The sequence below is a fragment of the Solanum verrucosum genome, unplaced genomic scaffold (assembly GCF_900185275.1).
Source record: "Solanum verrucosum unplaced genomic scaffold, falcon-dt-bn FXZP01000113.1, whole genome shotgun sequence".
Classification (NCBI taxonomy): Eukaryota; Viridiplantae; Streptophyta; class Magnoliopsida; order Solanales; family Solanaceae; genus Solanum; species Solanum verrucosum.
In genome coordinates, this window is record NW_026020105.1 from 2317933 (window position 1) to 2342874 (window position 24942).

The 24942-nt window shown below is 33.3% G+C and overlaps 3 protein-coding genes, 1 long non-coding RNA gene and 1 other non-coding gene across 5 annotated transcripts; 1 reads left to right on the forward strand and 4 right to left on the reverse strand.

The window, feature by feature from the left end:
* Positions 1-189: 189 nt before the first annotated feature.
* Positions 190-1301, reverse strand: LOC125825193 (uncharacterized). The gene is made up of 3 exons (XM_049504526.1): positions 1042-1301; positions 338-459; positions 190-251 (listed from the first exon to the last, which is right to left on the reverse strand). Exons 1-3 carry the CDS (start codon positions 1299-1301, stop codon positions 190-192), a joined length of 444 nt encoding a protein of 147 aa, XP_049360483.1.
* A 1301-nt stretch (positions 1302-2602) lies between these two features.
* TRNAE-UUC (transfer RNA glutamic acid (anticodon UUC)) lies at positions 2603-2674 on the forward strand. Its single transcript has one exon. It is a non-coding gene; the product is annotated as a tRNA-Glu (tRNA).
* A 654-nt stretch (positions 2675-3328) lies between these two features.
* On the reverse strand, positions 3329-11751 carry LOC125825231 (ATP-dependent DNA helicase DDM1). Its single transcript, XM_049504571.1, has 16 exons — positions 11707-11751; positions 11406-11500; positions 10183-10446; positions 9999-10085; positions 9249-9595; positions 8912-9101; positions 8605-8780; positions 7976-8045; positions 7711-7900; positions 7032-7127; positions 6856-6950; positions 6660-6779; positions 5783-5902; positions 4214-4312; positions 4031-4132; positions 3329-3673 (listed from the first exon to the last, which is right to left on the reverse strand). Exons 2-16 carry the CDS (start codon positions 11481-11483, stop codon positions 3443-3445), a joined length of 2265 nt encoding a protein of 754 aa, XP_049360528.1. The 5' UTR covers positions 11484-11500; positions 11707-11751; the 3' UTR covers positions 3329-3442.
* Positions 11752-21595: 9844 nt separating this feature from the next.
* Positions 21596-24659, reverse strand: LOC125825195 (proline-rich receptor-like protein kinase PERK1). The gene is made up of 8 exons (XM_049504527.1): positions 23986-24659; positions 23364-23894; positions 23132-23218; positions 22978-23048; positions 22757-22833; positions 22503-22647; positions 22253-22414; positions 21596-22050 (listed from the first exon to the last, which is right to left on the reverse strand). The coding sequence occupies exons 1-8, from the start codon at positions 24644-24646 to the stop codon at positions 21853-21855; spliced, it is 1932 nt and encodes a 643-aa protein (XP_049360484.1). The 5' UTR covers positions 24647-24659; the 3' UTR covers positions 21596-21852.
* A 21-nt stretch (positions 24660-24680) lies between these two features.
* On the reverse strand, positions 24681-24942 carry LOC125825249 (uncharacterized). The gene is made up of 2 exons (XR_007442837.1): positions 24798-24942; positions 24681-24722 (listed from the first exon to the last, which is right to left on the reverse strand). It is a non-coding gene; the product is annotated as an uncharacterized LOC125825249 (long non-coding RNA).

Sequence of the window (24942 nt, forward strand, 5' to 3'; positions counted from 1 at the left end):
GGGAGAATTATTAAACGTTCTTGTTTAGTTTAAACCTTGGGGAGAAAAAACACATAACAATGAAATATTAAACGTTCCTTAATACATTACAACGAAATTAAACGTCTCGTACTAAACCTTAGTACATATATACTAGCTAGGAAAAAGTAGTACATATATATTTAAGATAATGAGTTATGGCAAAAAAAATCAAGGCTGATTACGAGCCTTCTCCCTCTCTTTGACTTCACTTCCTTGTTTAGTTTCATACTCTATATGAAAATCAATAAAATTAAAATCAGCAAATTATATATGAACACTTTAAAAGAGAGTAAACATGTATTTAATAAATTAATACCAGGGGCTTTGCCATGTTTAATATTTTCTTCATCCTCTTTGTTTCCACCATAAATCCCTCCAAAACCTTCTTCATCTGATCTTGTTGCATATGCATCTCCATAGCTACTTGACATCGTATCCCTTCAATCCATTATAAAGTACATACATATTATTATTATCACTACTCAACCAAAAAAAATGGACGATATATTTTTTGAATTACAACCAAATTAGTTGACGACAATAGCTTAATTATTGCTAAATAGGTATTTATTTTTTGTGACAACTAACCCTCTTTATAAATATCTCTCAAGCCTATACACTATATTAATATTGAATCTAATCAGAAGCAAACCCAAAATTTGAAAATTTTGAATGCACCAATATTACCTTACCTCAATTATGAGCTCTAAGATAAACTTAAAATAAAAATAAAAAGTAAAAATAAACACTGTAGCTGGATTCGAACCCAAGTCTACCCAAGTTTTGGGTGTAGATCCAGTAATAGTAGCATGATGACACACTCATATGCTTTTCAGGAGTGTATTGTTAATTATATCTTAATTAGTTTCTCAATATATATATATAATTTTTGATTTTTTTTTCAAAGTTAACGGATGCAAGTGCACCACCTGAGGAAGGTGGGTTGGGTGCCGCTGAATCTAATGACAATTAACTAACGTACAGCTTCATTAAGTGGAAAAATAGAAAAAGGAAACTTACGTAACTTTGTCTTGTTCAGGTTTCTTATTAGTTTGATCCATGTTGTTGTTGTCTGGTTGTCCAGCAGAGGTTACAAATCTGATGTCTGAATTATTTCGAGCAATATGGTATGACAAAACAGAGGGTGGTACTTGTGCTCTGTTTGCTAATTTTATTGCGTTAATCATTCTTAAAACTTGTAGTCTTTCATCATTCGATTTATAGGTAATAGGTAAGGAGTTTATGTAATATAAACAGACAAGAAGATGAAATAATGTCATCAACACACTTATTGTTGTCTCTTTAAGACAAGTGTAATGCCTTAAAAATCGCCACACAAGTTTATTTCTTCTCCTATATGACACGTTAAAGGATTTAAAATCATCTTCATTTTATATTATTATACTCTATTATTTTATTTTATAATGGGTATTGATTTGTTGTGATCCATGATAACTTTATAATATGATTGATTCAGTTGATATTATTAGATTAAGTAAAATATTAGAGAGTTTTATTTTAGAGTCATATTTAATTAATTATTGCTCAAAAAAATTTTAAGGATTAAAAAGAATGATTGTGTAGATTATGTCGAAGTTTTGATTGTTACTTCTAATCATCTTACTATGTATTATTTCCTTTGTAAATTGTAATTAGAGTTAAAAGTGATTATAAATACATTATGTGTTTGTGTTGAAAATTGATTTGTTTCATTATATATCTATCTTGTTTGAATATAATAGAATTTGTTTCTTAATTATCTTTAAAATTTCTTCAAAAGCATTTTTTGCAATTCGAATCTTGATACAATATTCAATTTAATTTTCTTGTAATAGTGAGAGAGCAAGCACTATTAATTTATTGGAAATTCTTTAGCTAATAGATATTTTATTAATTTTTCTAGCATAATAATTTATTTGCCTTTAAGTTCAATTGTTAGACACTATTTTCAATCATTAATTTATTTGTATATTAAGGACCATTTGACAATGAGAATTTTTCACTTTCTAAAAATTTTATTTTACTTTAAAATTACTGTTTGACATAAATATTATTTTCACTTTCACTATATATATTTTTTTTTAAAATTTCCTAATGTTTTTATTTTTATAAATATGATTCCATTTAAATCATATTTCATTTTTTTAAAAAAAATACATACAATTATTTGGAAATTTATAACAAAAAACACAACTTTATCTTTAACTCTAATTTCAAATTTTCAAATAAAATGAAAACATATTTATTTGAATTTAGTAGCTTGTATGGAATCTAATTTATGACATTATGTGACTATCTATTTGAGATATTACTAATTTAAAACAAACTTGATCGTATGTTTGAAGTAAATTAGTTAATTCAATCGACTTTTATTAGTTTTAAAAAGAATATAACTATATTTAAAAAAAAGTACATTCAAATTCTAAATATTCTACAACTCCAACTCTAAATTTGAAAATGAGGGTTTTTTTTGGTTTGTTAATGTTACACATTTTCTGATTCTGTATCAGCCATTTGTACTTTCATCTCTATGAAATCAACTTTCATTTATAAATATATTTTGTCATAAAATCAACAACAATCCGTTATCGTCCAGCGGTTAGGATATCTGGCTTTCACCCAGGAGACCCGGGTTCGATTCCCGGTAACGGAAAATACTTTTTTAGCTTCAAATTTTTATCATAAGAAAAATATTTTTCAAAAACAAAAGATTTCTTATTTACTTTTTTATGTTTGGGGCATTAGTAAAAAATACTATTCTAAAATTATTTTTTATCTAATTTAGGCATAATGAGAGGTGGGAGTGTTGGGAATGAGAGCTACAACGATTGGATGAAAATGAAGTGTGTTAAAACGTGAAAAAGACACATCAATATTTAAAATATCACATGTGCGTGCAACTTGTTTAATCCTTTAGAAATGTTATTCTCCTTAATTTTTAAGAAATTTAACCAATCAAATATAAAACTCTGAACAAATTTTATTGTTTAAACTCGTCAAACTTAGCTAAATAATAGTGACATCATATAAACAATGCCTAGACGAGTCTATAGGGGCAGAATGGGAAGAATAAAAAATAGAAAAAAGAATGTTAAAGAGGAGCGGATTGTTTAAACTTTTAAGCCCCTCCGTTGACCTATGCTAACCCAAAATAAGAATAACAAAACTTTAACTAGAAAAAACACATGGAACTTAGCTATATGGTCAATTTAAGATGAATAATCTGAAAATATCATAAAGATTTACAAAATGCTGCTAATGTTATCAAAAAGACATTGCAGTGATACGTCAATGGGCAAACAAGGTGCTCCAAGACCATAAATTTGCAAAAAGTAGATTACAAAATAATCAACGTTGCTTAGCTCCCAAAAACATCTATTTCTGCAAATGAACCATGCCCATGAGTCCCTTCCCTTCCTTATCAGCTGTTGAGAGTAGAAAGCATGCCTCCGCTTGCAGTTGGAACAACAACATCCCAACCGGGTCCTTTAAGTGGAACCACATATACCTTTGATTCATCTTCACTTGCCGGACCAACAACCAAATCACTTCGGTCTAAAACCCTCTGTAGATCCTCATCACTGATATCTGTCTGCGTCAACCTGTCCTCTTCGTTATCATCGTCTCTCAACAGTGCTAACAAGTCCTCTTCCTGATACACCAAAACATTATTACCAACTACTTCATTCAACACTTCATTATCATACCACTAACAACAGCTCTAACAGAAACAGCCGTTACATTGATACCAAATATTTTTCTACAGAAGAAAGGCTATACAGCATAAGTAATCAGGACATCAAGCCCTGACCGTTTTATCTGCCAAATTGAAGTATGAAAGATCAGTAAGCACTGCTATAAAAACTGGCAAGAGGTTTCAACATGATATACTATTTAAAGGATGTCAAATTCAATCACAATCAGTTGAAACACAAAAGCATCTCAAAACTATAGCTGCTACAAAGCCATACAACGGAATAAGTATCTTGCAGGGGTTAGAAACACAAACCTCCATAGTATCTGTAGTACTTCTTTCTTGCTTAAACTGTCCTTTTCCAATCACCACATGTTCAAGCTTCAACTTACTGAAAGCTCTTTTGAGCATTCGACCCTGAAGCACACATTTAACTCTTTAGAAAAGAGTAGAACTCAAGAGCAGCTAAAATGTATCTTTACAAAAGCTGTTTAGTACCTCCACAGACAGAGCAGTTGCAAGCCTGTAAACATGAACAGGTTTTGTCTGACCTATTCTATGACACCGGTCCATAGCCTGTAGATCCATTTGTGGATTCTGAAAGCAGAAGTGCAAGTTACTGATTTATCTAACTGACCATAGTATGAAGTACCAAATATAGTTAGTAAAAGATCATAGAAAATAAATAAGTGGAATTATTGCTTCTGAAGTGAGGATTCAAGCATGGGATATCAATAAAGTGATGCTATATGAAGAGACAAGGCAACATGCAGTAAAAGTGTGTGATTACTATGTTTCAAATAGAATCTATTCAATTGGCACATCACCACAGTATATCATATCAATAAAATGATGAAATGGGTCATAAATCCAGTAATTCCCTAACCACCCCACCCGCAAACACAAGCTGAGCGCTTATACATGCTTGAAACCTAAATCATTGCTTCTTCATGCTAAAATCATACCATTTTATGGAAGCTGCCCTTCAGTCCCAAGTAATGCATGTATTTTCAGTTTACTAATATCACAAAATCATAACAACAATTACGCTTCAATCCCAAGCTAGTAGGGTTTGGCTATGTAAATCTACAATATCGGTTCCACTCTATTTGGGATCATACACTCAACAATTACGGATTTTCTAAATATCACCACTTTCCTCTTCACTTAACACTCTACCCTAACTAAAGATTCCTGTCAAACACGAGTCCTCATGGAAGGTACCAAAAATGACTAAGCAAGTAAACATTAATCTTGACTTATTGGTACTGCCTATAATGATACTTCCATTGTGTTCTGATTTCACCAAGTTCAAATGAATTTCAAAGGCTTCCCTCCATGAGATTTTACGTCTATCTCGTTCCCTTTGACATCTTCAAAAATATGGTGTCACCCAGTGCACTTGGAGGTCAACATAGAATGTGACCAAACCATCTAAGGTGAACTACTCTCGTTTTCCCCTCAATTTGTACCCTTTGCGCCTTCTGTAGAATGCCCATCTAATCTTGTACAATTACGTATCGATCTTAACATATGTATTTCTATTTTCTGACTATCTCGTTGGTGTATTGGGTCTTTAAGGCCCAACATTCACTTCCATTTAGCATTACTACTCTTGAACCATTCTATCGAAGTTATCTTTCACTCATTAAGTATTCCCTGACCCCCTGTAAGCTATCACATAATATTCATGTAGTCATCCTCTCTTTCAGCTAATCTTATTTAATGTGATATGTTACATCTAAGCCCATCATGTCATTCTCTTGAAAAGTTTAGCCAAAATCTGGATTGTCTGCATTAGTCATCACAATATCATCTAATCTCAACTCACTTTCTTTCTTATGCTAGCAAAACTTACAACGTACAATTCTTACTTATAATTAATCCTAAAACCTTTACTCTCTAGACCATCATTGGTATAACGTTATTCTTTATCCTAAAATACATTGATTTTGCAATGCTTGTTAAATTGCTTGTTACATCAACCTTAATTGAAGTATTGATAAAGTGTGAGAGTATCATTTAGCCACATAAAAAAAAAAAAAACAGAAGGGTGCAAGAAGGTACCCAGTCACTGTCATATAAAATGCAGGTGTCTGCAGCAGTAAGATTAATGCCAAGACCACCAGCCCTGGTGCTCAGCAGAAATACCCTGCACTCACTGTTAACATCATTGAACTCCTTGATCTGTTCAGAGCAACAAGTGAGTATAATCAGATCTTTTACTTCATTACAAAAGAAGAGTATAATTAGATCAACTTAATCAAAAGCTTCCAGATAACCCAATTATTTCATGCTCCTGCTGGGCCAATTTACTCAATCTGTTCAAATATTATTATTTGTTATCAAGAAGAATACCTTTTTTTAATCTTCTTTTAATAGGTATTATCATGTGAAGTCATAAACATTAAACCTTGCCACTTCAGGACAAAGGATTAAAAGGGAGAGCAAGTAAATTGCAAGGAGGGGCAGGGGGAGAGATCTAAATGCAATAAAGAAGAAAGAAGCAACTTTGAGTCTAAGTGGAATACATAAGCAACGTAACAATGAACCCCTCTGATACTGACACTGTGCATACTTGATTAATACAAAATGGCAATTCAACATCCAATAACAAAGATGTTGGCAGAAATCTAGATATAGATCTGTCCATTAACAGTGCAGTATCATCAGGTTTCTTCCTTAGCCACAATGAAGTTCTACACGCAAGTAGAGTTCTGGAGTACCAGAAGATTATAGACAGAGGTGTTCAAGAATATGTTTGTAGCCTATGTTGATCATGTTATCATGACTTGCTTAAATTTTTCTTGAGCAAGAAAAATTACACAGCCTAAGATTAATTTAACAATTGGCGTCATCAATGAGCGACAATCATGGTTTAAAATGTCATCAAATGCTTATAAATTACATACTCCATCTGTATCACAATTGAAGTACCAATCACCTGTCTTTTCCTTTCGTCCAATTTCACACGGCCATCAATTTTACAAACATCAAAGCCCCTTTCACTAAAATAGTAATCCATTATGTCCAGTACTTTAGTCCACTGAGAGAATATCAGAACCTGTACGGAAAAGATGTAAAATTAATAGAAAGTTTCAGCAAGGTGGGCACACAAAAAAGCACAATGAAGCACATACTTTGTGCTTGCGAGCAAACAATTCTGACAAAAGCCTTTCCAGTAAGCGGAACTTGCCACATTGCCCAACTATTTGTTCTATAGGTGGATAATGATCTGCCAACAAGATAAAAAATAATGTAAGGCCATTGTCAACACACCTCAATACAATCAGTTCAATAAATCATAGTCACTTACAAGAACCATCAAATGCTGACTCCAAGAGATCAGGATGATTGCAATTTTTGCGGAGTTGAATCATCAAGTTAGTGAGCTTTCCTCTAAAATGATTCCCTGCACATTCAGAAAATGAACTTTAATACTGCAAACCCTGAAGTGTCATGAGGGGTATCGTGCACTTAGAAAATGGCAATAAAAAGGAATTGTTTGCTTCACCAGAGAAACCCATAACGCATTCCAAGCTAACTACAGATGCCATAATAAAGCTAATCTGGATAGATGTTCTGTATGTTATTATATATAAATTTGAGTACAATCTACATCAGCTTGCCAATTGAGAAAACATTGAAATTTTTATACAAACTATACTTAAATTTTCCATTCAGCTAATTTCCCTTTTAAGAACTTATTTGTTGGAGAATGGAACCTTGGATCCGTCAATACTTCAGTAGCAACTTAGAGAAAGAGAATGGAACCTTGGATCCGTCAATACTTCAGTAGCAACTTAGAGAAAGAGAATAGTTAAGAAAGTGCAATTGTGGATAGAGGATATGGACTATAATGTTAACTCTCAAATGAGGAAAAACAAAAGACACTCATTTTCTCTCGGAAGTAGATATTTAAGATATTTATACAAGTGAGATTATTACCGATGGACCGAGAATATTTAAGATATTTATATAAGTGAGATAATTACCGATGGACAAGTTCTCGGTCAAATAACCCTCCAACGTCTGGTTAATTAGATGGTCCTGAAACTTCTTCTGATGCTCAGTCATGGTAGCATATAAAATTATTTCTTTCTTTCGGGGAAGCATTTGCTCAACATCTACTTTCAATCTCCGAAGAAGAAAAGGGCGTAAAATTGCATGGAGTTTCGCAACAACCTGCAGTTATGACACTCATAAACAAACATCATCTGCTTTAAAATGGAAAAATGGAATACTGAACAACAATCATACTTGTGTCCTCCTTTTCTCTTCCATTTCTTCCTTTTGGGCTTCATTGCCGCACCTCCCAGATAGATCAAACCTGATAAGCAAATAAAAACAAGGTCATCATTTAACACTTTGACTTCTCATGATATCATTTGACCTACACTAAAATCTTTACACGACCATTTGAGAAGAAGAGTGAGTCATGTGTTTCAAATGATACACTGTACTCTAAACAAGGGAAGTGCAACGCAATATATCTGCTATGAGCTCTAATAAGAACCAGGACAATTAACCAGATACTTGTGACTAGTCTACCCTGTGTGTTATACATCAGTGTTCTAAGATAGAACTGTCTGATATCACAAACTAAAGCATTTGATCGGCCATATTTACAATTTGGTTTCATCTGATATGCACTGCATTACATCTGAAAACGATGTCAATATGCTAACCAAAATTTTACAATTCAGGGCAGTAAATAACCAGTACGAGAGAGAACCATATTATATGCAGGATAAAGATAGAAAAAAATGCTAGCAAGGTAGGCTCATTAAAGAAAATAATAAGACAAGCATCATTTAGAATTAACAAATATTTAGCTATTGAAACAAGCACTTCAAGAAAAATGGTAGAATGTCTAATCAGCTGTTTACCATGACTCAAATTCTTCTAGGGATGAAAATATATCTGGTAAGATGAAATTTAACAATGACCACAACTCAGCTAAGTTGTTCTGCAGAGGTGTTCCAGTTAATAGAAGCTTGTTTTCAATTGGCAACAGCTTGAGTTCCTTGAACAGTTTGCACTTTGAGTTTTTTAACCTGTGCCCCTTCGGAAGAACCAAGAAACACAATATCAGCATGAAATGCAGAACAAGTTGCCTTCTACATTAAAGCACAAAACTTGTAGAATAAAACAGTATAAATGTGACAAGTTTAAGACTATGTAAGCCAGAGGTACCTCATCAACCACGAGATACTTCCAAGTATAATGCCTCAAGAATTTCTTTGCATCAAACATTGCAATCTCATAAGAGGTAATTACGATTGGAAATTTGGGACCTATGGTCCTTGGCATATGCTTCCTCCTTATCTCATCTCTTTGTTTCTTGTCTCCATGGTAGATGATTGCATTAATGGATGGGACAAACCTATCAAGCAAAATAATTAAAATTTTATCCCTTTAGTTCCTGTCTTGCAGACTAGCAACCGGAGACAATTTAATAACAATATAAGCACCTGCATCAACTAAACACGGATAGCACTTCTACTAATTTCGCAATAGGATATTAATGTACCTTTCTATCTCATTCATCCAATTAGAAAGAGTTGACAGGGGAGCAATGACCAAATAAGGTCCATCTAACCCATTTCCCTTCAAATGTGCAAGAAAAGAAATAGTTTGAATGGTCTTTCCAAGTCCCATTTGATCTGCTAGAATCCCGTTCAACCCATTTTGCCATAATGAAATCAACCACTTGACACCTTTCAGTTGATAAGACTTCAACTTTCCACCAGTCAGCAAGGGCACAAGTTCAGCCTGCTCCTTGTCAGCTCTCTCCTCTTCCGTGAGGGTTGAATCCTCAACAGAACCACCTTCTTTAGATCTTGAAAGCATGGCAGCAACAGCTCTCTTGGCCTTTTTCTGCATTAGACATTTGAACTATTTCACAGAATGGAAGAAGGGCAACAACTGACAAAATGCATAGAAACTAAATGACTGACCCGTCCAACAAAAAAGAAAAACTAGCTCCAATAAAGCTCTCAAATTACCTTTGAGACTTGAAAAATCAAAAACTAATGACCTACAGAATCAGGCAAGTGCTACACAAAGCAATACCAAGTGCTATTTCACAATTCATGCGAGACAAAAAGGAAAACTTAACTGGTTGTTGGACGGTACTAGTAGAACTCACCTAATCAAATGCCGCATACACAACATGTAAATATACACTAATAATTAACCAAGGTGTTGCGCATAATGATTCACAAGATGAAGAAAAACTCAATGTAGACCTATTTTCTAAGGAGGACAAGAGAAGAAATACATTATTATAACTTGTATCAGCCTTTCTTTTTCTGCCACGACCCCTCTTCTTGTCTTCACTGCCTTTCTCTTCATCTTCCACTCCAGTCTGCAAATGAAAAATGCAGAAATGAACCTGGATTAGCAAAATAGAGACAGCTTTTCGCACCCAGCAGTCAAGATTCTTCACAAAATCAAGGATATACCACTGTGATGTTATCCATCTTCTCCAGCAGGAACTCTGAGTAAAGCTGGGTTTGTGTAAGAAGCTCGTCCAACTTACTAAATTGAAGGTCATTCAAGTTCGGGGCCTCTTTGGGATCATTTACTTCTTCCTCCTTTACATGTGCTTTTATCAAGTTCTCCTCTTCCTTCTTCATCAATTCAGATAAAAGAGAGACATCCCCATTTTTTGCATCAAGAAATACTTCATCCTCCAATTTGACAGCAAGCTTCTCTTTGCATGTATCCTTCAAGTTGAGAATACACAAGTGTAATGCATAAGCAAATATTTTGCTAAACATCTCTCCGAGCCAGAAACTGGCATTCGGACAAGGAACAAAGAAATTATCAATTCAAAACTTAGAAGAGGGCATCTAACTTGAAAACCAACAAAATTAAAGAACATTCTAATTTTCGTTCAAACTAATTCCAACCCATACAGATCGTATTTACTTTTACCTTCATACTGTAACGTGTACAAGTAATGTGTTCAAGGAAAAGCTGAACAAGCTTTAAAACCCTATCAACAAGGTATATTACCAATCAAGTACGTCAACAGGAAATAACTGGTAAATAATCCAAGAAGCTGGCATGTGACTCAAACACATAAACTCAAATCAAGATAACTTAATTGTCATAGTTTAGACACATTTCAAGAAACAATATGTTGTCACTCTTATCTCATCCAATTACCTAGATTTTTAAGAAGTACGCTAACAAACCACAAGACCAATGCTAATGACAATTAAGTGCAATGTCACACCATACACAGTCTAGTACATCTCGCAGCCATACAACTCTATTCCCCCCACCCACGCAGAAAAAAAAAATGCTAGATTCCTTCAAGACTAGCTTAAAGTTTCTCCACCCACCACCCCGAACAGGAAATATCATAGGCTTTTAGCAACAATCAACAGTAACACACAAGGCAAGTTTTTTCCATTTTCCAGTACTTACTTCTTTCCTCAAATGGGACTAATGCACAGAATGAAGACACAAGACACAACAATAATGAGTACAAAAATTCAAAAGCCTAAAAGAACGCAAGTACTAGCCAGAGTACCTGAAGGAGAAAGCAACAATTACTACTAATGAGGCTCTAGTTATGTGAACCTTCTATATCCACCATTCCGCTCTACTTTGGTTCATTTCATTTCATTCCAATACTCGATGAGATAACAAAGCAACTAAAATACAAAAGCAATACCTCCTCTGCAAGGACGGAAACAGGAGAATCCGCTTTAGTAACAACATCCTTCACTCCGGTGTCGGCGTTAGCAACCATCTCAGTGTGTCCAAACCCTAACCTCCAAAAAGAAAAGATTTTTCACAAAATGCACAATGCAAAAAGCTTCATCAACTCGAAAAACAAACCTATTGTTGTTCTATCTCTCCAAAAAATAAGTCCAAAAAAAATGTACGGAAACCGAAATCCAACAAGTAGTCAGAAAATAGGGCAAAATCATAAAAAATTTAAGCGAAACTGTGATTGAAACAAACGAACTTACCTACTCCTCTCCGGCAAGGAGTAATCGGAATCAATGGAAGAGATTCAAAGAAATTGGGCGGCAATGAAAATGCAGTAGGGATTTTTGTAGGAGAATAACTGGGATGTGTGCGCGCGTGGGTATGAACGTGTAGGTTTAATATTTTATTACCTTGCCGGTGTAAGAGAGACCAAAAAGGGCGGGAAATCCATGTTGTAAAATTGCCCCTGGAGTTGGATGTAATAACGAAATTAGGATTGGTGAGTCAATGTTCGAATTGTTTTTTCAGCGGCCCAAAGTACCCCACACATAACTTTTCATAAAATTTAAACGCTTTCAAATTAATTTAAATTTCTGATATTTCTATTTGAAAGCTAGCGTTGTTTCAATTGATATATTTTTAGTGGTTTTTTGCTTTTAAGCTATTTTTGTTTTGAAAGTGTTAGAATATTCTCAAACACATTCAAAAGTTTTTTTTTTAAAAAAAAAGGTCAAAAGTTGGGTGTTTCCATTTTGATTATTGACTTTTAATTTATAATTAATTTTAAAAAATCAATTTAAATAGTTTGACAATCTCTAACTTCAAACAAGATAGAAATTGATCACCTCGTGATTTTTCTATTTATTTTAGTATGGCGAAGTTCAAAATGTTGTTGAATTATGAAAAGTCCAATTGTGGTTTGATTTTGAGTTAGTGATTTGTGTGCTTCAACAGTTAAGTTTATATCAAAACTCACTAATTTATTGTGATAAGTTAAGTATTCCATAAAAAATGGCCAAACTCATCGGTATCCCCCTAAATTTGGCACAAAATTTCACTTAGACACCTCAACTAACTAATGTTCATTTTAGACATCTCAGGTAGGATCCCACTGTGTTATTTTGATACTTTTCGCTGACATGGCATGGTAAGTGTAATGCACCCAAAATCAGCGTGTGAAGAGGCTCTTTTTCAGGCCAAAAAAATAATATTTAAAAGGTCAAAACTATTCTTCTTCCTCATTCTCTCCTCCACCACACACCATCCATTCACCACCACTGCCACCATCGCTATTAATACAATCAAATTAATTTTTTAATTTTTTCAGTTCCGAAAAGCACCACAATCATCGTCATCTTCTCATTCTTATTCTTTAACAATTACAACTTTTATTGCAATCTTTCAAGTTCAGTGCTACACGCCATTGTACATCTATCACACCCATCAAGTTCATATATGCAGATATTCATACCAAACGGGAGGGACTACAACATACAAATAATACATAACATTCGTATTTGTGCTCCTTTTATAGTTTTATTCCTTTTTGAGGCATTGTAATATTAGATACACAATTAAAAAGCATGAAATTAATAACATACAAAATAAATCTACAACAAAAAAAAATGAAAATCTGAATTTAATAAAAACCCCAAAAAGTGAAAAAAAAACAAAAGATGAAATTAGGGGTAAAGAGGAGGCGCTGGAAAAGTTTGGAAGACTGAGGAAGAAGGGGTGGGATAGTTTGGTGGGGTTTAGAAACTAAATGCTTTTATTTACTAAGTATTAATTTTGGCTGAAAATTAATTTTTCCTATAATGTATTTTTAAAGTATTATTTTATACTTAAATATCACGTGTCTTTCCTTAATTAGCCATTATATTATGTTATCCGCGAGTGTGTTACACGCACAATGTAATTTTAGTGGATTGTCAAAAAAGTGTCAAACTGACACAACGGGATCCTACATGAGATGTCTAAAAGGAATATCATCCAATTGAGGAGTCTAAAATGATCACCTCATGATTTTTTTATTTATTTTAGTATGACGAAGTTCAAAATGTTGTTGAATTATGAAAAGTCCAATTGTGATTTGATTTTGAGTTAGTGATTTGTGTGCTTCAACAGTTAAGTTTATATCAAAACTCACTAATTTATCGTGACAAGTTAAGTATTCCATAAAAAATTGTATCATATAGGCACATGACATGTTTTCATAAGTTTGATAAAGGCTAAAGTCATTTAAAGTTGTCCTCATATTTCATTTAGACACATCAATCTAGGCTTGTACCTATTGAACACTTAAACCTTAACAAATTTATACCTATTTAACACAAAATGATAGTCAAATAAAAGAGAAATTTGTGTGCATTTCAAACGCTCATACATAGCAAATGGACCAAGAAGCGATGACACATGGCAATTGGATTAATTTTTAAAAAAAAATTATTTAAATAATCAAAAAGCAATTTAAGAAAACAAAAATTTGAATTAACCCACCCCAACCCCACCGGCCACCCACCTATCTTCTTCTTCTCCGTCGATCTTAACCGTCACCTCCATGTTTCTTCTTCTTCTTCTTCTTCTCCGTTCCCTTTCCACTGGCCGCTGCGCCTCAACGCTAGTCAACCATAGCCTTCACCCCTTTCTTCTTATCCATTGAATTTTATCCCTTTCACCGGAGTCAGTACACCATTATTGTCCATCTAAGCTAATTCCTCATTCACCTTTCATTATAATTGCATCAGAACCTTCTCTTCGTTATCTTTATCTTCTTTCCACTAATAATTATTTATAACAATTACAAGAAAAAGTAGACTTTTACAGATAAAAAAAAAATCAATTGCTTCACCGAAATATTATTTTTATCGAAAACAATGTAAGTTTGCCGAAATATTTGAGACTTTAATTAGATTTACATAAAAAAAAAAAAGGAAAAAACACGAGAATCATTGGAGTAATGGGAGAAAAGTTGGAGGGGGTATACGTCCAAACTTACACCCCAAATAAGGAGTGTAAACGGTCGTTGTCAATTTACAGAACTCAACTAGAGTTGAGGTCGATCCCACAGAGAATTTCTTTACAGATAAATTTTCACTGTCGCGTTTACTCAATTGTCGTTACTATTTCCTAAACAATTAACAAGAAAAGTAAATTTGGGTCTGATTGAAAAGTATTCTATCAAAACTTAGTTACACAGTTCACAAAAGATCTCGTTGTAAGTTGATTCAATTAATTTAAGGAAACCAGGTTTTGTGTTCACTATGACATTAATTATAATGCTCTCCCGTAAATTTAGTGTCAGGTAAGTCAATATTTACAGAACCTTTGCGAATTAAATAAATCTAACGCTTCTCAGCCTAATCAGATAATATTCACTCTAATTCTCTCGAATGTAAAGTGTTATCGATATTGGACTTCGCTCAATTTGATATGGTGTTAAAGATTCCTTCTCTCGAAATCCTACTTTAACTCCAATTTGTAAACTTAGTTTAGCTTTTTCCCTACTAATGTTTTTCTCTCGAACAAACACCAGATACAGGCCTGTCTAAAGCGTGCACTCAATAGACGAAAATGATAATGAAAGCTGTAAACTACAGGTTGTAAACAAAGATTGTCTTTTACTCATTTTACGGAATCGCAACTAGAATGTCATCATAGATCCCACACACCCAGTAGTGACTTTTAGCCACTCATGTTTTTATGCAAAGAATCAATACTGGATAATGAAAACATGTTATGATGTACTTACAAAAATAACTGGTAAATCAACAACCACTTGATAATCTCAAGATCGAGATGAACAACTTCCAACTGATCACAATAATCTAAATCCCAAAATCCCAAAACTAAAAGTAATCCGCCGTCCTTTCTTCTCCAAAATGTCAGATACCCGATAATGCCTGCAAAAATGACCTAAAGTAATTCCAAAATAGAATGTTTAAAATGAGTCCTAATCAAGTTAGGACTGAATTGTCGGGCCTTGTCACGGCCACTACCACGACCCGTCAAGGTCTTCACGGCTCGTGAAGACCTCTGTGGTCTTGCCTTGGAGCTTCCCCAGAGTGGGTCTTCAAACTTGGTCACTGGAAAATGTACCACGAGAGCTACCACGGTTCGTAATGATGACCACGGCCCGTGAAGTCCTTCGTGGTCTTGCCTTTGAGCTTTCACAGAGTGGGTCTTCAAACTTGGTCACTGGAAAATGTACCACGAGAGCTACCACGGTCCATAGTGAGGACCACGGCCCGTGAAGTCACTTATGGTCTTCACTTGGGCTTCAACCTTCTTTCAACTCTTTCATGTTTTTATACTGCTTCAACTTCACGGTAGGTACCACGGTCCGTGGTAAGAACAACGGCCCGTATACCCCTCCGTGATCTTCACTTGGTCGACATCAGTTCTGTTTCATTTCCTGTACAACCCAGAATTTGCCTACACAATTAACAAACCCATAAAATAATCCCAAAAATATCACTTAAATCAGTATTAGTTCATAGTTATTAAGCATCAAATGTGCCACGATTTCGCGGCACATCAGTAGGGTGGGTGTGTAAAGAGATGAGAGTAGTTGCAGAGAGGGATGATAGGGAGAAGATGATTTCTTTTTAATTTTAAATTAATTATTATTTATACTATTTATTAATTAGGTTTATTAGTTGAAAAGAAAAAGGAAAAAAACATTTCCAATGGTTTCACGCGCTTAAGGACGGTGAAATACACATTTTTTGCCACATATGCATTTTGTGTCCAATAGGAACCATTTTTGAACATATAAGGTGTTCAATAGGTATGAGGCTAAATTGAGGTGTCTAAGTGAAATATGCGAACAACTTTAAAGGGCAGCATATGACTTAAGCCTTTGATAAATATTAAATGTGGATAGAAGAATAGGAAATTTTCAAATATACATAGCTTTTGAAAATACTATAGATTATCTGGGAGGGACAAAGATAACCCAAACTTTTTCAAGTAGTTGGCATGATTTGTGTATGTCATAGTGAATCAGTGATGTTTGTATAAATCCTTCAATTCCTTTTCCATCCGAATCTGAGTGGCCATTGAAAGTCTCCTTTCATGGTTGCAATGGATGTAGGGATCAACAAATAAAATGAAAAGAATGGGTTCAAATAATTGAGTCTATCCATCACCCTGTATAAAAAGTTGTAGGGATTTATGGAGCTATCAAAAGTTCAATTTATAGAGTCCAAACGGATCAAAATTTGATTTTTTAGGTTGGTAGAAAGGCAGTGTTGTGAGACTAACACTTTTGTGTTTTCGTGGAGTTAAGCTACTATTACTCTTGAAGATATGATGATTTCAGGAGACTTCTTTGTTTTGAGTGACTCTGTTTTATTCCCTCTTCAATCCCCTGAGTTGGTAGAGATTGAAGAAAATCTTGAAAGTGCGCGAATGAAGCTTATCGGATTGAAGACTAATAATCAAAGTAGATGGTTGAATTTTTTCATGAACAGTGGTAGGAATTTTAAGCATGAAACTTTTATTTCTCTTTGGTTATCAAGATTTGTGCTTTCTGGTAAAATAGGTTCTCATATTTTCTCAATAGTTGTTAATCTTGCAAGAGGTATGCAACTAGCATTAATTGCATACCTCTTGCCAAATTAACAGTTATTGAGAAAACATGAGCACCTATTTTACCTAGAAAAACAAATCTTGATAACCAATCATCTACTCTGATTATTAATCTTCAATCTGATAAGCTCCATTCGCGCATTTTCAAGATTTTCTTTAATCTCTACCAATTCAGGGGATTGAAGAGGGGGGGGAGGGGACAAAACAGAGAAGCCTCCCAAAATATCATATCTTCAAGGGAAAAGGGTCTGAAAAATACTCCAACTTAATTTGGTCGAAATTGTTGTTACTATACCAAACTTTGGAAAGGACCCAAAACAGAGAAGCCTCCCAAAATATCATATCTTCAAGGGAAAAGGGTCTGAAAAATACTCCAACTTAATTTGGTCGAAATTGTTGTTACTATACCAAACTTTGGAAAGGACATTTTATGTACTATTTAATAGTATATTTTAAAGGTATATATGTGTCTACGTGGACATCATAAATATCACATCATTTTAAATAGTAATGTGTCCACGTGGGCACATATATACCTTTAAAATACTCTATTAAATAGTGTAGGGGATAAAAGGTCTTCCATAAAGTTTGATATCGTAACAACAATTTCGGCCAAAACTTGAGTATTTTTCAGACCTTTTTCCCTATCTTCAAAGAGTTACAGTTGCTTCACCCCACTGAAACACAAAAATGTTAATCTCACAACACCATCTTTCTACTAACCCAAAAATCAAATGTTGATCCGTCTAAACTCTATAAACTGAACTCTTGATAGCTCTATAAAACCCTGCAACTTTCTATACAGGGTGATGGATACACTCAATCGTTTGAACTCATTCTTTCCATTTTATTAGTTGATCCATCCATCCATTGAAACCATGAAATGAGACTTTCAATGACCACTCAGTTTCGAATAGAAAAGAAATTGAAGGACCATCTACATACTAATTATACATTACACTAGTTATTAAATTACAGAATCAAATGAATTGATTTAAAGAATGAAAAGACCCAAGAAATTCATACAAATATCACTCATTCACTATGATCTGCACAAATCATGCCAAGCACGTGGTCGCACTACAACAAATGTGATATTTAGCTACGAAATTATTAGGTACAACACAAAATTGTCACTAATTATTCATCTTTTGTGACAAAATTTTTATTTCGTATTTAAATGCATGAGCAATATACTTTTAGTGACGAAACATATAATTTCGTAGCAAATTTTTGTCCACTAAAATTTTCCACCAAAAAATTGTACCATTTATTAGGTATCAGAGCGACGAATTTTAAGTTATTAGTAACACATTATATTGTCGCTAATAATACATTTAATTTGTGACAAACTATTGTTTGCCTTAAAATAGTTAGAATTTTGAATACAAAAAAGGTTTCGTCATAAAAAATAACTTGTTACAACAACGACAAAATAGAGTTCGTAGTTAAAGGGTGTAAGCTTTAGCCACAAAATTTTCTACTTATTTGTGACCTTTGTTTTTGTCACTAATAAATAAGCAATTAGTGACGATTATTTTATTGTCTCTAATCAACATGCGATTTAGTGACGATCATTGTTTTGTCACAAAATATGCAATATTTAAATAGGGATGATTTGTAGACGAATAATTAACTATTTTCTACGAAAAAAATAATAGATAAAAATAACATTATATTTGCTACACTTGTTTATGATTACAACACTACAAGAAAAAGGGTTAATAATGATTAACGTTTAGCGAAGAAGCTTGTCCATAAATGTACCCTTTGAGATACAACTTTTTATTGTGGTTGTTAATTTTTTAATAACTCGAGGAAGGGAATATGTTCCTTAAATTGATTAAAAAAAACTTGTCCCTAATACTCTCTATGGGGTCACTTATAAAAGATGAAAGGTAAAAACAAATAAAAATAGGAAAAAAATATATCACAGATAGTCATTATAATAAACTTAATTAGGCTCCTTAGTTATAGTTTGCATATTTACGGGTTGTAGCTATAGTTTAAGCTGCTATGGACGACCTCGTTTTTATAATTCACACATCATTTGTATAATTCGTGGATATATTTGTATAACTAGTTTCTGAAAACGTGTGTTGCACGTTTGTCCCTTATTATTATTAAATTTCTATATACTAAAAAGTTGAGTTAAAATAGGAAATGCTGAAATTAACAATAGTAGTTTTACCATTTGTATTTTATTCACTAAATAATAAAAAATATACTATGAAGAAGAACATTAAATAGATGATATACTCAATCATTTTTTGTTATTTCTCACTCTCTTTTATTCTCATGTTGAAATTTGAATTGTGCAATGTACTTCCAATGATAACATCAATCTTTGTAAAATTGGTTCTTAAAAAGTAAATTCAAATTTTTAATTCTGTAGGTGTTTTTACATAATAGTGGAGAATGACTCTTCATATTCAACTTTTTATTTTGAATAGTAATAGACAATTACTATTCAAATGCAGATCTAGTTTTTTATTTTTTATCTTACATTTATTGAATCTTTAATTTGTACGTTAATGATATATAATATTTTACTAATTAGGTATTTGATTTAGTATAGGGGCAAAATGGTAATCCAACTATACACTTTCGTTTTCACTTTTAATAAGTTATTATAATATATACATAAGATTAAACCATTTGATATTAAAAAATTATAGGTATGAGTAATAATTAACATTCAATAATTAGGCAAAAGAATGTATCACATTCTCATAAATAATATCTCTAAGACAAAAGTAGACATTCTACTTTGGACAATTACTACTTAACTACTTATGGGTCCAGCCAATAATCTGAAGACTGGAGTTTGACAATCTTTCATCCATACTTAAAATTTTACATCAACAATAAATAGCTTCTCATCACAGTAAATATACGTTTGCATAATTAATATAAATTGAACAATTCAAACATTTCAAAATGACTTATTCTAGATATATAACATATATGGTCAATTTGAGGAATGAATGTCTCAACACATGAATAATAGACTAATAAAGTAAATAGATTATAAACGAAAAGTTAAATAAAAATACAGCCTCAAATCACATATTATGATCCATCATTTATCTCCAATTCGGTGGCGCATTTTATTTTAGGGTATGGATTCTTTTTTTTTTTTTAAATCAAATATTTAATTATTCCTCTCTCTACTCATAAATAATAAACTCAAAAATATATTTATACTAAAGTAGAACACTCTACTGAGAGCCAAATAGCATATCAAATTAACTAATTAACCTTTCATCAATTATTAGTAGAACATGAGTTGTATATCACTAATTTCTTCATGTAGAACACGAGATATTTCAATAGAAAAACAAAATCATAAGAAAATATATCAAAATATATATAAAAAAAAAGACATATAAAATACTTAGGCTGGTCAAGAAAGAGCGGATAAAAACCAAAGAAAATTATTGCACATACAAAATGATGAGCAAGATTAGTTTTTTGCATGATAATCTCTCATCCTCCTCTTATCATTTACATGAAGACCATGCTAGGCATTTTATAGCAGTAGTTAGGATGCCCTTTGAGTAGATAAAATTAATTTGCATTAATTTAGTTCAATGATTTTAGTCCATATCAAATTTATTTAATGGAAAAACTCTTCAAATACTTTTGTTTTTTACAAAAAAAGAGAAATTGACTATTAATGTGAATTTGATTCATGTACCAATTTAAATGAGTTATTTATTAAATTGTTCAATACAAATCTTTTAAAATCTTGCTTTTAATTTGCAATGGAAAAATGTTGATTAATGTAAATTTCTTGGTTTTCTTGTGCAATCTTGCATTAACACGGGAAACGGCTTTTATTGCATTAACGCGAGAAACAAACTTTCATTATAGTAATTACTATTTTGAGTCCCACGTCTTTTTATTTTATTTTTGATATATATAATAAAGAAGACGACTTTTTGAAGGATACGTAGTTCAATATTTATTACATTTGAGGAGCATTTTTTTACTATATACTATTTAATTATATTTTATAACATTTGTTTTAATTGTTTTAATATAAGGGTAAAATGATAATTCAATTTTAAGCTTTGAATCTTCCTATTTATAATATAAAATGAGATGAGATTTATATCACGTCATCCAATGTACAATATTACTTCCTCCATTCATTTTTACTTGTCACTTATTCCTAAAAATACTTTTGAAATTTGCAATCTAAAATATTTATGTGATTATAACTAATAATCTTATCCTAGTAAAGTGAAACGTTGAAGTTAAATTATTTAGAAACAGAGAAATGTATACGGCAATAACAGAAACTATTGATTGTGTCTTTTTTTTTTTTTTAACAAACAGAAATTGTGACTCTGTCTCTGAGAGCACAATGAAATCTTTTAAAGCAATCTTTTGATAAAATTAAAAATAAATTACTCAAAAAAAGGACAAGATTTTGATACATAAATTATTTTTGTAATTACAAATGGACATCAAATATAAACATACAAATAGCAAGCAGATGACTATATGGTAAACATAAAGATCTTCAACATTTTTGTAGGAATAAATTGTATGTGAATTGCTGTACATATTGAAACAAAAAAAAGTATAATTGTATTCTGATCCTATAATCTTTGTTATTCAAATCAAGATATGAGTAGTGAATGTTCATCATAAACATTAATTTTTTGTAATCCCAAATCTCTGTTATAAGTTCCAGCCAAGAATATGTTTTGAAAAAAAATATCTCAAGCTTTAGGTGCATTCTTTTTTTACTCTTGCCCGCGTGTTGAATCGTTGCTTGAGGAGGAGGAAGAAGGGTTGGTTCATTACTCACTTGGACTGCTGCTGAATTCTTGGGTTGGCATAATCATTTTCCTGAACTTCATCATGTCAGCATTATACATACCAGTATCATAGCTCTGAGTGGATGCCCCATTTGACGCGGCAAAGCTAGGAACCTTGCTTGGTTTTGGATTATCGTTCAAGTCCTCCAACGATGAATTGCCTTCCAATGCACGTACAATCTGTTCATAATACATAATATTTATAAGTGAAACTAGTCATTTTGTCCAAACGGAGATGAACCTTACTCTGATATCATGTAAAGATATGACAACTAGAGGATTTCTCGAGTCCATATAAGCAAACCACCAAAATATGCTACAACATGTTAAATTATAATGTAAATATGCAGTATTTGTTATCTTCTAGAGAGGGTAATCATACCTGACTCATTTTGGGACGTCTTTTAGCAGAGTGGCGAATGCTAGAAGCAGCACAACCTATCATGCGATGTAGCTCTTCTGTATCAAAGTTCCCTTCAAGACGTGGGTCTACCAATCCATCATATTTTTCCTCTTCCAGTGCTCTTGTAAGAAGGGGCCTAGCCTGTATACATTCATATATTAGATCAATACCTCAAGCAAAAGTTAAAAGTCTAAGCACATCAAATGTGAACTGAGGATCTAGAACAAACCCAATCTACTAAACTATCCTCCATCATATTGCTAGGATCAACAGGTTTTTTTGCGGTTATGAGCTCCAACAGCATTACTCCATATGAAAACACATCTGACTTCTCTGTTAGTTTGCCACTTGATGCATATTCAGGAGCTAAGTACCTGCAAGTAACTTTCTAGCTTAGAGACATCTGAAGTTTGTTAAAATGCATAATTGGTTCTGATTGTTGAATACAAGTTTTATACGACTAAGTAGTTATGCTTGACTCACCCGAATGTTCCCATAACACGAGTTGATACATGAGTGTTGTTATCCGAAGTAAGCTTAGCCAATCCAAAATCTGCCACCTAATAAACCAAAATTTTCCTTTAAATCTAAAAGGCATTGTGATGGTTAATAAACCTTTCTTAAACAAAAACGCGAGGTTTTAACATAAAACTTGTTCTTCATATTTTCATTGACATATCAAATGTGGCTGATCATTTAATTACCAAGGCTTCATAATTGAGGTCTAGTAGAATATTTGCAGCCTTGATGTCACGGTGGATAATTCTATATTGGCCTGCATGTATATATCAAGAAATGAGAGAGAGAGAGATAAAGAGAGACAGAGAGAGGTGAAAGTGTAGATTAGGATGTTCATACAATCTTCATGGAGATAAGCAAGTCCTTTAGCTGATCCCAAAGCAATTTTAAGTCTGGTCTCCCAATCCATGACAGGTTGACCTTTTCCTGCAATAATGAATTTGATTTCACCCTTATCAAAACTAGAATTAAGAAATATATTGAATCGAAATTCGGGAATCAACTAGGAAAATAATTCTCTTAATTTCAGAATATGATTCACATGATCTTAGTAGAAGTGGGGAGTATGTACCATGAAGGTGAAACTCCAAGGTTTTGTTGTCAACATATTCATAGACCAACATGCGTTGTCCATTAGCAATGCAATATCCAACGAGGGACACAAGATGACGATGATGAACTCTGCTAATGATCTCAACCTCAGCTTGAAATTCTCGTTCTCCTTGTCCACTTCCTGCTTTCAAACTCTTGATGGCAACCACTCTTCCATCATTCAAAACACCTTTATGCACGTATCCGAAACCACCTTGTCCTAACAGATTGGTCTGAGAAAATCCATCTGTGGCCTTAGCTAGCTCCTCATAACTGAATTGACTCTGGGAGAAACCACCAAGTCCCATGTTAGGTGATTGAGAAGGCAATGGCACTGCTTGGCCTGAATAACCTGAGCCAAATTCGCCGCTTGAACTAGCTCCCTGCTGATGTGGAGTAGCTCCAGCCCAACCACTCTGAGTCCCCATTTCACTTTGTGGTACCTTCATTACATGATCCATCGACTGACGTCTATTCCATTGATTGTTGTTATTGTAGTATGGATCACCACCTAATCAAAAACATATTTAATCGGGAAAAAAAAGAAAAGAAAAAGTAATACTATGCTTTAAACAACACTTTATTAGTAATTAGTAACATACCTTTAGGTCCAGGAGCCATATAGTATCTCTGTTTCTTCTTCCTTTTACTACACCATACACATAGAATGATTAATGCAATTATGACTATGCCTCCGACAGCAATTCCAGCTACTATACCAACAGTACTTGAGGAATCATCGTTTGCAGGTGATGGTTGATTAGATCCTGAGCGTGGAGGAGGAGACAAATGTGCATGAGGAGGTGCAGGCAATTCACGTGAAGAAACAGGCGGTGGTGGAGAAAATAATAGAAATGATGGAGGATTTTTAGGACTATTTGGGGTTGATGGAGTATTATACGTGGATGATGGTGGTGGTGATTGTGAAGGTGTATTAGAAGAAGGATTTGGGGATTGATCGTTATTATTATTAATATTATTATTATCTTTTGATGGTGATGAATTAGATTCAGAAGAGGATGGTGGTGGTGAAGCAGGCGGAGGAGAATCATTTTTTGGAGGTGGTGATGCATTAGGAGATGGAGGAGGAGATTGTGGTGGTGGTGATGAAGGTGGAGATTCATTTTTTGGTGGTGGAGACGAAGACGAAGACGAAGGAGAATCATTTTTTGAATCTGAAGATGAAGGCGGAGTTCCATTTGAAGAAGGGCTTTCTTTAGAATCAGTATCATTGGAGGAAGCAGTTCCAGGAGATGAATCCATATTTTTAACAAATGATAAAAATTCCCTCAATATCTATCTCCCGTTAACTGCTCTTCTCAACGATTCTTCAATGTCCCTACAATATTTCCATGAACAATGTTACTTGCATTATATAATATGGGAATAAATAAATAAAAAAAAGATTTTTTACCTCAATGAAGAACAAGAATGTATAATGATTGTCAAATGGAACAGAGAGAGAAATGTTAACATTGTAAAATTTTCATCTTAGTCTAGCAGTTTTCCCCAGCCCCAACCCCCCAAAACAATACTTGGAGTGTTCCTCAAAAGAAGGG